Below are 18,646 nucleotides of genomic sequence, written 5' to 3'. Positions count from 1 at the left end.
GATTCTCCTCTTCGGCGTACTAACGTATAAAACACAAAATAGATTGATGCAGTAATAAATCTCAACGACATACATACATAGGTATACTCTTAGAGGTGCTTCAGACGCGCATGACATGTCTCAATCTAGCAACGTCTGCGTGTGACGGGGGGAGAAAACGAATTCTTGGATAAAAGCGAAAATTGTTTATATTTATTGTACGCAGTTGAGTGGCGTAATAGAGAGACAATCTAACAGGTGGCATAATATGTATCGCGCTAATAGTGCTCACAATGGGGGCGCCGATTCACTATCGTTATTTCGCACACGCGGTCACAAAAAAAAGTAAAACCGAGGTTCATTGTTTTATTGTTCGTTGTGCAACGGTTAGTGCGTAGTGAAATTGTTATTCAAACCTATTATGAAAAAATACGAGATAACATCACCATTTAACCCTTTAACGCTGATTGTGTTGGCTCGTAGTTCGTAAAAGGGGTAATTGAAAAGCGGCAGTTAAAAGTAAGGGTCAGTGTAGTGAAGTTATTTTCGAGTCCAGTTTATGTGTCGGCTGAAATGCGTTGTCATTCTGCTCTAATTTGCACCCCATTACGTTCAGGGGTTCTCAATGTGAGCCGCAGCTTTCTGAAGGCTGGAGGTTTTCGATGAGAAGCATCGGTTTCAGTAAATGTATTTCATGGTAATGAAATTACATACATATATAAATATCAAATTAAAGTCTCAACTCATATTGAAAAAAGACGGATGAGAATTAATTGCACTTCACATTTTTAAAAGGAAGAAATATTCTGAAGTTGACAGAAGGGATGATGCCTGTAATTGTGGAGTATCTATTTAGTATTCAATTTGAATACTTTATATGTAGATTATATAAATTGATTATTTACACCGGGTTAGCACGATACGAGTACACTCATACCGAATTCGCTAATGTTGCCTCCGAGTGACCAAATTAGCGGACTAATCTGAGTTCACTCGTATCGTATCAACCCGCTATTAGATTCTTGAAAATATATTCAATTGGATTTCAAATCTGTGTTAGAGTTCTGGATAAAGCACGATTCTATTCCAAATTTTCATCCAATTTCAGCTAAAAATGATTATCAATTAAAAAAAAATCGGATGTAACTTTATCTATGTACTTGAGGAATATAAGAAGTATAAAAAACAATATTCGATAATGACACGTACATATGTACATGCACACGTTCACACATACCGGTCATAAGAGCATTTTCGATACAAATTGAGCGCAAATGTAGGGAAACTACAAGATAAAAGTTCTATTTTCGGTGGTCGGATTTTGTTTACATTTTTTTTATTACTAACAACGCTATAAATATTATAAATATAAAATATCAAGGAGATATAAATTATTTAAAAGGTCGAAATAAAAAGATGAAATATTTTTTAAAAAAAAAATTACTACTTTCGGCTTACGAATTCTAGCCAAAACCATATCGACTCAAACCACATTTTTTCTAGATCGTGAAAACGAGATCAGTGATCGATTTTGAGTTCGAATTAGTCAAAATCTCGAGAAATTTTCGCATTGTTATTTTCCTTTATCTTTATCTATTGTTACTATGTACATAGATAAAGTAAAAACAGCTAAAGCAAAAAAATAATCTTATTACGAAAATGGTGATGAGAGACATCTGCTGGAATTTATTTCGTAGCCAAGAAAACGATAGCCCCAAAAACAGTTTGAAAACTTCTTTAATAACCACATAGGCGTTGAAGGAAAGTTTTACTAACGATTTAATAAGCTCACTAAGAGAAATAGTTACGTGTTGACGAATACTATTTTTAATGCAATTAAGAACCGGAACCGGACCGAAAACCTGCTCCGCATCACCTATTTTTACGGTATCCGCTACCAAACCATTTTAGAATGCTTGAATGAAAAAAAATATTAACGTACATAGATTTAATACATTTTACTTGTGACCCAGAACTTCGGATTCCAATTTGAACCGAACTGGAAGCTAGTAAAGTTGAGGTAACAAATACATATACAAACATATCGAAGATATATATGCGGAAAAGTTAAAAAAAATCACACCTCAATATGAATGGAATCACTTACATACATATATGTACTTAACGTCAATGCAAATAAAACCAAAAAACAAAAAGACAAACAGGAAATTATCAATTTTCCTAGTTTGAATCATTCACTTTTTGTTGAAACTTCTAAAATGGTTAAATTTATTTTTAATTTAATTTGTCTACTTATTCTGAAGTCAATATATGTACGATATTAAAAAAAATAATAATTTTACATTAAAATACAAATCTATTAGCATGTTATTAAAGGCAATTGACATTTAACAATCGCCTACTAAATATACGCGTCATTATATAATTTGGGCACAAACGAAATATGTATGCATGTATGTATGATTCACGAGATCATCTAACTGTACATATTGTACGCAGATAAATAACTAGTTTATTAACCGTCAGTCAAATCAAATCGTCTTCGAACGGTTAAAATTTCAAAGATAACTTAACAGTCACGTTGAAATATGCTATTTAAATACTTTCAAATTAAACGAGCCCTCTTCGAAGTTGAAGTTTCGGCACATTACAAGTATATCATATGTATTATAGATATATGAATTATTTATGTGGGAGGAATTGTTCAATAATAATAACAACGTGGGTATATGAAACGCAACCAATTGAATGTTTAGTCTGTTATCAGAATCCGTTAGTCGTAACTCTCAATTTTTTTCCGTTCACGTCAAGATTCGATCATTTCCTGTTTATTTTGTACGGTATCTATATAATAACAGTTAGAACTCAACAACAAAAGTTCACTTACAATTTCCTGAGTTGTGTATGGCTTTGATGGCTTTCTTCATCTTCGTCAGTCCCTCCCGATCGAAATCCAGCGTCTGTAACGAAATTAATCACAATTACAACATATGTATGTATGTATTTGTACGGGTAAACAAATAAAATAAAAAAACACATAAAGGAAATGAATCAAATGGCTCGATTAGTAATACAGCTGTGTGCTAGTCATTACATTGAGAACAAATAAAGCGGAACTGTAGGCGTTCCCCTGTTGTTCTGCGAAGATCGCACAAGTTGAAATTAATCGAAGAAGCAGCTGTGCAACGAACGTCGACAAAAGAAGAAATTGTTTTAACAGCTGTATCTGATTGTGAGCAAGTTCAAAGACACCACAGATCTAATCGTCAGTTGTTTCCATAAACACTTTGATTACACGCTAAATTTACTTTCACTACTGAAAACGATTACTTTACTCGACGTATGTACGCAAGTGATTAAGCCGTCTCATATACGATACATGTTTGCGAGTCAATTTACATTAACGATTTTGCCTGCCAAAAACTGGAGTACTATAATAAAATCGATTTATGTACGTACATCAGGTTGAGTGACAGCACGGCATCAAATTGCAAGAGATTTTTCTTTTTGATAAACATTTGGTTGATTTTAAGGTATCATTATTATGTAGTACTAAACGAATCACAGCACTGTCCATTTATTTTTTAGAAGTGTGAAAATATTAAAAAAAGTCCTACTTAGTGGAATGGCCGGTCCAAAAAAAAAATTAACAGTCGATTTTGAAGTACATAAAACTTTTTCACAAACGGTAGTGAACTGCTTTGATGGCAATTTCAGCATCACGAAGTTTTATAACGCTGAAACATTGCACGAAACTAAAGTAAGACGATGAAATTCATTATCCCCCTCTCCTTTTTAAGTATTACATCACACACCTACCCTGTTTCTCACCTCGTGTGTATATAGTATATTATTTTTTAGGTAGTTTAACTTCTATAGTGTGTAAATAAAATAAATCTTAAATCGATTTTTATTTGAAGATTTGCCTAAATTTTCTTTTTCACTTTTCCAGCTTGCTTAGAAGGTCCATTTTCGGGATTTTAAAAGACATGTTCGATAAAATGAAATCTTGACATAATACTCTCTTCTTTAGGGCACAAGTTTCTACTACGCATCTTAAAAATATGGAATTACCATCATCGATCTTTATCAAACCTATGTCATACCAATTGATTCATTGGTATGACATTGACCGATTGATTCATTTTTTCTCCTATTCTATTTTTCCAATATTTCCATTATTTTTATACTTTAGTTTAGTTATGTAATGTGCTATTTAATCATATTATAGCTTTCATTCTTTTCCTTTTCATTTGTTAATTTTGTATTTACCTTTTTCATTTGTTTTATATTTGTAAATTTCAATTTCTTCTTATAACCTTTTCCATATATTTTAATACTATAGTTTAATTATGCAATGTACTACATATTTTGTCATGCCTTTATTCTTTACTTTTTAATTTGTTTTCCTTATATTTATCTTTTTCATTTTTGTAAAAATCTATTATTGGACTCGGATGTTACATATATTATTTATTTACTTTTTGTTTTTTTTATACCTATCTCTGTACATCCTGTCTGTTGATTTTTCAATTAATAAAATAAAAATAAAATAAAATACCAAAGATAAAATATCACCGAAAACACTCCAGTGGGTAATTTTTGGAAGGAGTGCCGTAGGATAGATTATTCATGCTAGCGTTTTTTTACATGCGCAAAATTATCTTAAAAAAAAGTGCCTCTCAGTGGGTTTTGGACGGTTTTTTTATAGAAACAATGTCGCCGTATCCTTTTAATGTCGATTGGACAGCACATCGCGATAATTGAAGGTGTTTAGAATTTTTTCATATACATGCATATGTATTACGACCCTTAAAAATGTACTAAAATAATCTGAACACTGTTCCCTTCACACGATCCCCGTGTTTTATTGGCAATTTTCTATAAAAGAAAAAGTATTTAATTAAAAAAACAAAACAAACGGAAACGACAGAAACAACGCGACGAAACCACTTCTCTCGAAACATTTATTTGTGTAAAAGGGAAAATTTCATATTTTTATTTCGTTTTACATTTCTAGTAAGATGCGAGTATTTTCGGGCAAATACGTTTTTTTTAAATATGGCCTAATATAATTGTGCACGGCTGTACAATATATACCGTGTTTGGACATTTCATCCCACGACCATTTCATCGCGATGGCTTTTTATCGCGGGGATAACTCACCGACAGATTTCATGCAAATATTTTTTATCCACAATATTAATCTTTAATTTTTATCTAAACTTTTTGAAATGTATATTAAAACCGTTATTCAAATATTAGGAGCAATGATATTTTGGATCATACATATGTATTTACTCTTTAATAAAAATAATTAATTTTATTGCTGTATATGTAGTATAATTAAATAATAATTGCATGAAATCTGTCGGCGAGTTGTGCCCGCGATGAAATGTCCTAGAATCAATATACATATATGTTACATATGTATGTACATATGTTACAGCGTTCACTCCGGCTCCTTCGTGGACACACTAGTTTATTCATGCACGAACTATTGGCATTAGTTAAAGTACTAACAGTTAAAAGCTATCTAACCAGGTGTCGCAATGAAAATTGGGGCAACTATGTATGTTAATGTATTTGTGTATGAAGTTAATAAAGCGCGATTGGTTGAGGAACTTTTTAATTACAAGTGAGCTCCACAACACAAACATTAATTTACTTTACATCAAAAACTGCTGAGTACACTCGTTTGATTGGATACAGAATTATCTCAGACCCCAATAAATTCAAGTTTTTGTAAGTACATATTACACTTAATGAGCTCCTCATAATAAGTCTCAAGTAAATCGAATAGCTATACCAAATTTTCACATAAGGTACGCCTCTCTCACAAGCTTTCTATACTAATTATACTTCGAGCGAATCTTATTAATTCAGACATACATATGTACTTCAAAACTCCACTTTATTACAATAACAACTGCCAAATGTTCCAATCACCATCTTACCGCGAACGTTTTCAAGTACCGGAAACACGCCGGCAGCATCGAATCAATTTTCACCGTAAAATTACCAAAAATAAACAAATAATTACACACTTCGCAATAATAACATTTTCAATATTACTCACATAAATAAATATTATATGAAGACTCATCAATCACGCGACTTGAGCTTATGAGTACGTCCAACTTTTTCGTTAGCACATATTTACCTCCGTGTACTAGCAAATATTATTTTGATCGATCCCCTCACAATGTTTGCGAAATTCGCATAAGCACGTTGAAATATTCAAGGGCAGCAAATGGGTCAAATTCAAATTGTGTACAGAAAAAAGCAAACGATCTTAAGTGCTAAGTGAGTAATGTGTTATGTACTGTAATAACAAAATGGGTCATTTCCATCATCAGTGAAATTTCCACGATGGCCGTTTCTCAAAATACCTACAACCACCAATTGGTGCTAAACATTGCGAAAATTTATGTTAAAATTGAGATATTTTTCCTTGCGACCTTGTGCTATTGTAGAATGATTAGATTGGATGAGTTTTATTTTCGTATCACTATGTTATTCCGCAATGAGTCAGCGCTAGTATATCAACTTTACGCTTTTCTATGGAATTTTCAGGATGATGATGAATAGATGAATACAGTGGTGGTCATTTATCAATTCGACGCCTCATAAATTCGTGAGCAAGTTTTTACACGAATAACCGACTCGACTATATTAGGAGACATTTCTAATATAAGCAAACAGTACGAAAAATACCTTACAAAAAGATATGAAACAGGAATAAGTTAATATATGAGTTTATAAATAGTAGTAATTTAATTGAATCAACTTGTCTTACGATTTCTTTCTTGTAAAATTTGTTCATTATTTTTTCAATTACTTTACACAATATTTATTTATTTATTTTTATTTTATTATTACAATAAATACCTACATAAAAAATGAATCAAAAATAATAATGACACTAAATAATTAATGACCAATGTGACCCGACAGGTTGCCCCAATGCGTCATATCAACCTTACCAAAAAAAACAAGAACAGTAATAAATAGTACCGGACCCACAGCGCGCCGTTTATTATTCAATTGTTGTAAATGCTTTGTTAAAGCATTTCACCAAACCTTGTACTTGTTTCGCCAAACCTTGTACTCTAGCTTTGTAAATAGAGCCAAACCGCCCCGATTCCTGGAAAAAGCACGGTCTTTATCCGTAGTCTAGTAATAAATTAGCAATTATTCACCTCAATCAAATAAGACTCGTGTTGAATCGTATGAAACTGACCAGTTCATCAACATGACAATCAAACATCAATTACATATAAGTTGAAATTCCAAAAAACACGTTTAACTATGTACATTTATGTGTGTATTCGGATAAATAGATTAAAGTCAGCTGTAATGTAAATTCTAAGTTGCGTATTTGATTGTGATGCATTAGGATTTCCAAAAAATATACATATGCACATATATATGTATGTATGTATGTATGTATGTACATGCCATTTCGACCGTTCCAAACAACAAAATAAATCTACACATAGATACAATATGGTTGACCGATACTGTACCAATCAAACAACCTGCATTCGATTCTTAACACCAATCTGACCAGATTTAACACAATTGTCACGTCAATCGAAGGATTACACGCGATTAGATAGAGGGATCAGATTAAATTCACACTACACGAAAAACAAGGAACCACAACATTGAAAACGATATGATCGACGTGGGCGTATCCAGTAGATTGTACATAATACAGGCTCAATTGAGTGTCTGTGGGGGCGTTGTCGACTACGACAAAACGATGCACTACCAAAATGGACATTTCCAACTGATAACCCTATCAAAAGTAGTACCCAACGAACAACGTGGATTAAGAGAACTGCTCGAAAGCAGATAGATACACGCGAGATAATTCGACGTAGGCGAAAATGGCGGTTATATATCCACCGAATCGCTATCTTCCTCAATTTCAATTCAGGCCTACAATAAATCATTCGGCGGAGGCATTCATTAGGGCCGTGAAAGAGGCAGCCCTTAAAAATGACACGGGATCTACTTTGAGCGTCGTAAAATATCGTTTACTTCCCCCCGTGTTGACTTTCCTTGTCTCTCTCTCTCTCTCTTTCTCTCCTTTCGAATATAATTAGATGTTCGTGAACCGCAACCAGACACACATACTAAGTAATTTCAGTCACGATGATGGATAATTTAACCACGCGCTCCATGCTTTCAAAACAAACGTGGTGGTTTTAAATGTATACATATAAAATATGTATTGCTTATTTCCGATCATCGATTTTATTATTATACGGTGCGGTTGATCAAGTTGCATAAATGATTTTATTTGCACTGTGTGTCTGTTCCTCAATCGCAAGTGTGATAAGAAGAGGCCATGACAGAATTCCGAGTGTCAATTCTGAATAGGATTTTTCATCGGCTAATAATTACTACTACGGTTCACTAATTATTTTTACGAATAATATATTTAATGCACATTTTTATAAGTCTACTGACATTCTTACAGTTATGCCATACTTGCTCTTTATTTAACACGACAATATTTACATTGTTATTGATTTATAAAATAGTACTTGTTATTGTGATTTATGTTAATAAAATACATTTTATATTGAAAGACCCTGTCGACTGCATCTACAGATAAAAAATATGCAAATAGGTAATACTGGAAAAATTAACTACGGTCAAAAAGAGCCCGCGTGGCGTACACTGATATACATAGATAGTGGAGAGAGTGAAAAGATTGAATTGGCAATGAACGGGGTCACGTAACCCGTAAAATTGGTGAAAGAAGAGCTCGAATGGTAACCGAGAGAATATATAATACATAAAAAGGTGAAAAAAAGGCCACAAAGAAGATTGGTGCATGAAATTAGAACAATGTGTGGGGATGAGATGGATGAGAATTGCATAAAACAGAAAAAAACTGACTATCTACGAAAAAATATGGTAAATAAAATATAGTATAATATATGTATATTATTACCAAAAAGTTTACTTTCATATCAAAACCATGTAAATTTCCTTTTTCTAATTTTGTAGTAGAGAATGTGTTTTTTTAAAACCATTTTAGTTCGATTTTATTATATTTAATGACATCCACAGCCGGTTTTAAAAAAAAAAGAACCTAGAGCTAAATATTTTACATTAGAATTTCATCCGAAGGAAACTTTTGATATGTACATAAATTTAGTTTTTTGTACAATTTTACAAAGAAGCTGATTTGAGAACAATTCTTATCGATATATTTCTATAAATGTATTGTGTATGATGGGCATAATGAGCCGGCACCGTTGAAAACTAAAAGCTTCCAACTAATTGTTTTACGCAAAACAAATTAAAATCGGTATGTTTTTAGTTAGTTTGAGCAACTATTTGTTTCAAAATATTAATTAATACCCTATGTACATATATGAAAAGGTCGACTAATCATAAAAAAACATAATATAAATATAAAACGAGGTAAAGCTAAAAACCCTTTCTTTAATTTGAAATGGTAAAATATATGCATAAACAAAAGTGAAATCATATAATTTGGGCATAGTACCCACATTTGTATGTACATATTTCGAGATGAATATTTTCGAAGCAACACTACTAACTGGAAGTATATATGTATTCGATTAACAACTAATCCAGAACAAGATGAAGAAGATGGGGCAGCAGATAAGTCACGTGCAACATCAGAATCGAAGTTCTGCAAACTCAAATTGGATAAGACTATACGATACGTGTCGATATATAATCATTGCACAATAACTAACGTAATACACCATTTTCAGTAGAATATTTGAATAAAAAAAAACATCGTGAAGTCGTGACGATGCGGAAGAGGTCCTTCACAATATACGCGGATGTGATCTCGCATACTATGAATATTTCCAGAGTAATTACGAACTGAAAGCGGAAAAGAGGAAGGCGTCGAGACGCCTAGCAACTAAATAGGACGACGACGACATTCTGTAGACGAAAATAAATGTACCGACGGAATTATTGAAATAAACCGACGAGAGCGCGAATAAAAATACATACACATACATACGTATGTATACATGGAAGCTTAAAGAGATCCATTGTCCCGAGGGCTCGCTGCACCGCATCGTTGCAAAAATAGGCGCATCTCGCTCAAAACACGGTCCAAATCCACAATCGCGTTAAATATAAATGGTGGAAGTGATCGTCGAGGCGTGGATGTGATATATAACGACAGGTTTAACCGTGAAAGTGTGGGGAAAAAATGATATAAAATATGTACGGAATTCTAACGGTACGGGATCGGGTTATAATCCCGACAGTGCGAATCCCAAAATGCCGCAGTTAGGGATTTTTATAGAAAGCTTATCCATTTGTAAGTATTTGCGAAACCTAACCTTTTTTCCAAACGAGTCTGATCGATTCGGCTATAATATATGTCGGAAGTTTCACTTGCTTTGAAGTGAAAACTTCTTTATTCACGGTAAACCAATTGAATATATGCGGTCGAATGTGTTACGGAACGTTGCACATTCGGGATTGATAGTAAGACTCCCGAGAATTTCATCACCTATTTCTTACCTGGTGTGTATACGTATGCATATATTAGGGCGGTTTCAGACTAGCGTTTTTTACGGGCGTTTCTGCATACGCGCTTACACGCGCGCGCGTATAAGCTCGTTTCTTGAAGTGCATGTAGGCGCGTATAGGCGCGTAGTTTTCCATACGCGCAACTCGTACGAGCGTATACGCGCTTATAAGCTCGTATTATCCATGTTGATACTAAATCACCACTACCGGTTTGAGCGAAAACGCCGGAATAAGCCCGTGTACGCGCGTTCGGTTTTTTGAAGCGCGAAAAGTAGCGCGCGTGTAAGCGCGTACGCCGAAACGACCGTATACGCGCAGAAAAAAACGCTAGTCTGAAACCGTCCTTACAGTCCAAGTGTACATTTCGTTCTTTCGTGAACATGTACGAACCAATCTGGCCAGTTACAGTGTACACAAAAGAACAAATTGACAGACGAACTATGTCTGTAGTTTGTTCAAACATAAACTAAAAGGCATCAGTTTAAACATTCCCAGTCGTTTGTCCCATCCTCTTTGCAAGTATTCTTACCGTGGGTTGCAATATTTTTTAATATTAGCGGAAATGGGGAGGTTGCAATGCGGTTCCATAGGATTTCCAATTTAAAATACTGGCGTTTTAACATCTCCAAGCTTTTGACAGTTAAAAGTTTCATACGACACCTGGTGAGTTTATTTGATTATAAAAGTGAGAAAACAAAAACATCGAGGAATACCGAATATAATAACTAACAATTTATTAGAACACAGATACACTGAATCTTACGGCACGGCTTGTATACATGTAGACTAAACCTGTGATGGGCGTATCCTCATGTCATTGTTCATTCGTTCGATCTTATTATTTCGATCTATTTAATTACCGTTATTGATCACCGTCAAACCTGTCAATTCAGGAATAAAATATCAACGAAAACACTACAGAGGGTGAGTTTTGGCCTGGAATGCAATAGCATAGATCAGGCGTGCTAGAATTTTTGTAACATGTGCAAAACTATCTAAAAAAAAATTGTTTTTTTGCCCTTATGCTCTTTATTTCTTGAACTCGGAGGTGACCACTCCTTTTATAGAGGCATTGAGTAATTAATCCCCATCCACTTAAATTCATATTATTCGCTTGAAATAATAAAGAAAACTATATTCTTGGAATAAAATGCCTCATTGACGGATAATGATAAATAAACAAATTAAATGTCACATCGCAAGACTAAAAGAGTCTCATCGCGGAAAATTGTGGTTTTGTTCACATTTAATACATGTGTACGTCAAAAAAGAAAACCAAAAACAAGATATGCGAGTTTCCTACTAGATAATAATAATTTCCTACTACAATATCATAAATTCAGAGTCTTACGGACATGATAAAAGCAATCTTAAGCAACTACGTCACATAGGGGTTAACCGTATTACAATTAAGTGCGTCTGAATATAAAAATATACCTTTTTGCGTCCAACGATCGCATTATTTCGTGATTCATACGTGTAGCATGACTTGAGCCACGTTATGAGCACCTTGCCAAGAAATCTTGGTCATCAACGAAATTACTCAACATCATCTGATAAAATATAAGCTGTAGGTGTGCGTACCGAAACGACACACAGAATTAATAATAAACGTTTCATTAATTGTGTTATTATAAACATCAAAAAAAATCAAACCTTTTATTCTCCATGAAACAATGTGTATACATAAAAGCACTGTTTTTGTAGCGATTCTAAATTATGTTATTCTACGTCAATCGGTTAACGCTTTGAAATATATAATAACACCTATCATTCGAGAGTTAAATTAACGTATCGTTTTCTGATCAATCGGTGTCGTATTACATTGGAACGAGTGCCCGTAATTACGCAGTCGATCAGAAAGAGGTTAACGCGTTTGAGAAGCGTTCGATTATAACGAACGATCGTATTAACCGTTCGTTTACCAAAAAATGACCAAATAAAAAATAAACTAGCTCGAACAGATAGGTACGCGAACTAGGCACGAATCATAATGTCTAATAGGTATGAAAGAAGCATTCAAATTTAAAATACTAATAGAGCGAAATTGGGTCAAATGGCATATTCTGTTATAATTGAAAAATGTGTCACAAATTAACTCGTTAAATTTTTACCGGTGAACTTAATCCACATTCCTCTTATTAAATGCAAAAGTGTTTTCGTTTCGGATCTGCAGCAGTACGAGTATGCTTCGAGATGCTTTTTTAAGTGCAGTTCGTGTATTTTCAGGGTACGGAATTCGAGTCATTTCCATCTACATAATTTAACGAAGCCTGAGAAAATTCTGCCCCAGGCAGATCGTTTCTCGCCAAGGAAATACATCCTGCTCGGTCCGCTGGGAAAATAAACCATATTAGAAAAACTATTTTCTCGTAGAAAAAAAAATAGAAGGACGGTAGAGTATGTGAGAAACTCAATCTTGGAGATACGTCCAGAAGAAGACCAACTGATATGACCAAATTGAACAAACTCTGACATCAATCTGCATAAACATACCCGATATGTTTAAATTCGTTAACTAATAATTGTGTTAGCAAAATAATTGTACAACCAAACCTGACCTGCATCCATTACGTTCCGATCAAGCCTGCAAGCTAAAAATCAATCAATATATGAATTGACCTTACGGACAGAAATACCAGTTTAACCTTATCTTTAATGGGATACTTTGGATACATAAATATATTTACTAAAAATATTGAAATATGTATTTACAGACAGCTAGACTAATCCTCGGATATTAGGTGTATAGATAAATCTACATATGTACCATAAAAATCAAAAATAAATATTATATATCGCCCCCTGGAGTGCCAAACTATACAATGTGGTTAAATTGAGTTATTAATGCAGTTTTTTTTCTTCCTTTTTTAAGTTCTATCAAATTAGCTTTCCATTTTTGTTTTGACACTACAATATGTACATACAATAGTCTTCGGCGTTGGCCTGGTGCTTTTCAAATAACAATAGACCGCTCCATTAGCTTACAAAGCAAGTGAGCAAAAAAGCATTGTTGACAATAACTACATAGAAGACCATAGCACAGGACCGTGACGTGACGGGTAGACACTGAATGTGAGCTATATCAAGACATAGAAGGTTGCATGTTGCATGAAGGTTGCCCAAGAAGAAGACAGCGAACAAAAGTTATAAGGGCGAAAACACACTGAGTGGTACGTGTATTTTTTAGATTTTTTTATTTTTTAAAAATGCGAAAAAAACGCGGCACCCCTAGCCCATATACATGGTACACAGTCGCAAAAATCATCCCCAGGAGTGTTTTCGGTGATATTTTATCCTTGATTGACAATGATCGATAACGGTGAATCCCATATTTGAAGATATGTAAGAGAAACTTGTCGGTTGCATATGAATATGCATACACGTGCGACCTCCCAAACATATGCAATCTGCAAGTTCAACTACACCCAAATTCGGTTTGGAGAACACCCACTGTTCCCATACCACTCAGTGTGTTTGCGCCCTAAGTTAAGGCTTATCAACAATAAAACAAATGGCATTCCCCTAGTAGACAATGAAAGCTAGAGCTAAACTTAAGATTGAAAGACATTTAACTATATTCAATTGTAACTTTATATTTAGTCCTGCGGAATTTTTACAATATTAAAAATGGTGCCCAGAACAATTCCAATTGCAATTGCCAAGGAAGCAATATTAAATTTTATACATAGGTACAGCCAGCAGCATAGCTCGGACGTTAAGCTTCTGCTTACCGTCAAGAAGGTGCCGGGTTCTATCCCTGAATGAAAATGAATTTTTCAGAGTATGCTGTTGGTCAGACCTGGATTTGTGACTTCAGGTTGATCGTTTCCTATCAGAGTTTGCCAATTTTCTCTGATTTCATTGTTGAAACGGTTCCCGGAAAAAAAAATTGGCTAAAAATCCTTCCTACCTACTATGTCACCACTATTTGAAATTTGATGGATGTACAATAAAAAATTATGTACAATTCATAGATGTCTCGTTAATTTGCGAGTTTTTTCAGTGTCTCGCAATTCAACGACTTATAATAAAAAATGCTGCATTTGTATTTGTAATTGGCCAGGAAGGCGCATTGGGATTTACCTGTAAGGCCTTCCTGGTATATGTATATGTAAAATAAAATAAAATAAAATATGTAGGTATATTAACATTATAAAATCTTCTATGACATTATAAATTGTAATGCTCAAATCATACATAATTTAATTTGCAAATTTGAAAATTTTGAATTTTATTTGACTTGCAAATATTTATGGAGAGAGTTTCATATCAAAATTGGAAGCGATGGATATTCTTTGAATGAATCAGCCCATTGTCCATTTATCCCCTTTTTTTCTATCCCCACCGGAAGGTAACAGGAAACGAACGTTACTTCACTGTGACGGTCGGTAAATTCAGTGGAAAAAGTGAAGAGTCAACGCACGAAATCAAGTACACCACTCGAGAAAAACGAGAAAAAATCGAATAAGAAGAACATTAGCACGTATAAAGCGAATGTGTCGAAATGTTGTGTGACCAATGAGATAATATTATTTAATAGTTCTATCTGTTTGTTTGTTTGTTTTTTTTTTACAGATGACACACATTCAACGTGTGAGAATTGGGTAACTGTTAACGCAACCACGAAGGTACTAAACATAAAAAAACGTTGATAGCAAAAGAAGAAGAAGAAGAAGAAGAAGAAGACTACCGGTCATCTGCATATTAACGGTACCGATACGAGGCGAGGGAACGAAAAGCAGTGAGTGACCACTTGAGCCAATTACTACCGACACACATCGAAATCAAACCGAAAACCGCAAACGGTTCCATGCGCCAGACAAAAACCACAAGTTGTGACCGCCATGCGATCTTGATTAGATTATCGCAATCTATGTGGTATGATTTTATTACCTGAACCTCTGAATGCGACGTGAGAGCCATATAGTATATTCATTATTGGAAACGAGTGCGTGCTTAGATTCCAGAGCGTATAGGATATTTTAACTGAAAGGCATTTCTAAAATATTTAATACACCCGTGTAATATAAAAACCAACGGGGGTAATAAACGAGGTTTTAATCAGATCGTAACTTCGTATCGCACTTTGACCTTTTCTTTGTTATGGCGCGTTTTAGATGAAGCGGTGTAGAAGCAGTCACGCAACATATTATACAAACATAATATGCTCTTATGATTTTGACCGACCTTCACCTTCAAGGAAGTCTGTTTGGCGAAAGAAATTCTTTTTTTTATTCGCGTAATTTATTTTTACTTAAAGATAAGCACAACGCTATCATACGGTACTGAGTGTGGCGCGTTCATGTTCGACACTGTATAATAGCGAATGCGTTTTTACTACAGACAGATGTGCTCAAATTAAATATTATTATAAAAGGAACTCCTCCATTCAGATAACAAGTATGTACATATATATTTTGAACATTTACTCAATACAATTCATAAGAATTTTTTATTGAAACACTGAAATATTTATTTATTTAATGAAAAATCAACAAACAACTGATGTAGAAATGCATAAAAATAAAGAATAAATGTAACAAAATAAAATAACATCTGAGCCCAATTATAGAATTTCACAAATTACATAAAATGGTACATAGAGACATGAAAAAGAAAAGAATATAAACTAAAACATGACTAAATAGAAAAGGTACATAACTAAACATTAAGTGATAAAGATTATATAATAGAAATAGAAAATGGATCAATCAATCAAGACTCTCCTGACGGCAGTCCTGAATTGATGCAAGAAAATACCGAATAGATCAACATCATTCAGCTCCCCGTTAAACATACGATAAACACGCTGTAGATAGGAATATTTAAGAGAATTGATTTTGAAAGGATTAAGTGAAAATAGTGCAACGTTTCTAGAACACCTAACTGGGATCCTGAAACCAACCTTACTCAATAAATCGGGAGTAAATTTAAGAGCTTAAAAATGAATGTAGCATCAGTGAGTCGCCTGACAGAAAAATTGTTAAAGGATAGGAGTTTTAAAATATCGGGAACAGTAGTATGGGCGTAGATAGCAAAACGGTAGCGTAAGGATTTGATAAATTTTAGTTGGACTTTTTCAATACAATTTATATGGAATATATAAAAAGGTGACCAAATAATTGAGGCAAATTCAAGGTGAGATCTTACAAAGGAAAAATAAAGTAATTTAAATACATGAGGATCATTTAATATCAAATATTTGTCGAAGTCATTAATGTTTCAGTGTCATCAGTTATTTTATAGCATAAATATTTTATGGTATAAAGAGTATTATCTTCGTACTACAGTTTCAATGCAGTGTTTTCACCTCATGAAGGCATATCTTTACGCGCGTAAGTGGCGGACTTGCCATCTCGCTTGCTACAACGCTTCTAGTGTACGCTCCCGGAAACTGAAAGAAAGTCTTTCTTAGCAATTGCCGCTCGAGTTAGTACGTTTAGATAAAAATAAAAAATATGAAGATAGAAAACCAATCCTTATGAACGTGGTGAAATAAAAAACTGACCAAACAAATGCAAAATAGCACAGATAAAAAATCCGTAAAAAAATATATATTTTTGACTTTTAAAATTCGCTAGAAAATTAATTATAAGTATTTTAAAACAATAAAAAATCACAATCAATAGAAAAAACATCTGACTATTGATTCCAATACTCACTTTGAGCACAGCAATACTAGATTTTGAATTAAAGACCGCAAAAGCCAAAAATCTGTAAAAAGTGCGTATTTTTTTAAACGCTCATATCTCGTAAAGGAGACCCAAACAACAAAAATCATTATCATATCCGAATTCAGTGGGTCAAACTTAGTAAAGATTGGCTAGCCTCTGCTCTGGTAACTCAAAAACGTGATTTTTTGTTGCTCAGTGTAATTAATGAAATACGCCTTTGTGAAACAATGTCCCTACACACATGAACCATCTGCGTCCAATGTCTTAAAATATGAATACGTACATACATATATGTTGAAAATATTATAGTTTGAAAACATTTAACCAACGTTACATTTTGGGAACGCGTTTTTACATTGTACATATATTAGTATTAAAAAGAGCATACCCAAGGGGGAACGAGTACAATTACAGAAACTAATTTTTAATTTAGCATGCTCATACTGAATATTTTTCGCACAAAGACCTATTGATATTATGAGTTTGCATCAATGAAGCGATTTTATTGGTTTATTTTATTGTCTTGTTGTCAGCAATAATAATAAACAAAAGTGATTCAATATAAACTCGCCATTAGAGAGAAGAATGGTTTTGGGTCTTGTATGAAAAAGTATCATAACAAAAATTATGATCCCACAAAGATATCAAAACAAAACTAAAAAAGTTATATAATAAAATCAATCGTTGACAAATTGATAGCAAACAATCAAACAATAGAATTTTTCGACCACAAGAACTTGCAATGTGATTCTTTGCTTAGATACTATTCCACCGCTTCAACACCATAATCGAGATATTTTCGATACGTTCGATTCTAATGATCAACGAACATTACAATCGGAGGTTTCCATAGTATCTGAACGGGTTGAAGAACCCTGTAAGACGTAATTATGGTGTTCCGACATTCACCGACTGGCGGCTTGCAGACTTTCAATGCGTGTTTACGAACTGAACGGCCTTGAGGAGCTGATGAAGGAGGAGAAACGGCAAAAGAGACAACTAAACTTCCACAGGTATGTCGTCAAATGCCTACTCACAAATTTAAAACCCACATCAACTAGAAATCATTTATTTTGAAAACTATCATGTAATCAGCAAAAAATCCCAATTCAAAGCCGCAAGTTCCGAAACAGCAACCAACTATGTACATATGTAAAGATTGCACAAGGAGCAGAAAAACCTACCGATAATCCAAAACATTCGATAGCATTTTTAATACATTCCTCCCACACACGAGCTCACTCTCACTCACTATACATACATATATCTATAATGCATCAAATGTCGAATTTTTGGATTCCAGCTTTAAAGTCGAAAGACTTTTTGAAGAGTTTCTACGGTATTTACAAAACCAACTTTTGGAGACGACCTACATACTTACCTATAATATATAAACATATAATTCAAGTCTTCTTTATCTATACGTGTAGCAATTGATATTCCTACCCACCAAATACTTTGTTTCTTTACAAAAAGCAAAG

The 18,646-nt window shown here is 33.8% G+C and overlaps 1 protein-coding gene across 2 annotated transcripts in view; it reads right to left on the bottom strand.

The window, feature by feature from the left end:
* Asap (ArfGAP domain of ASAP) overlaps window positions 1–18,646 on the bottom strand; it is a 91,179-nt gene that overhangs the window by 57,741 nt on the left and 14,792 nt on the right. For both annotated transcript variants that reach the window (XM_077440089.1, XM_077440090.1), the window contains exon 2: window positions 2,828–2,900. In XM_077440089.1, the coding sequence (XP_077296215.1) occupies window positions 2,828–2,900 (73 nt within the window). The remainder of the gene's footprint in view (window positions 1–2,827; window positions 2,901–18,646) is intronic.

This window comes from Arctopsyche grandis, chromosome 10 (assembly GCF_051622035.1).
Source record: "Arctopsyche grandis isolate Sample6627 chromosome 10, ASM5162203v2, whole genome shotgun sequence".
Lineage (NCBI taxonomy): Eukaryota > Metazoa > Arthropoda > Insecta > Trichoptera > Hydropsychidae > Arctopsyche > Arctopsyche grandis.
The sequence above is the reverse complement of the archived record's forward strand: the minus strand, read 5'-3'. Positions and strand labels throughout refer to the sequence as shown.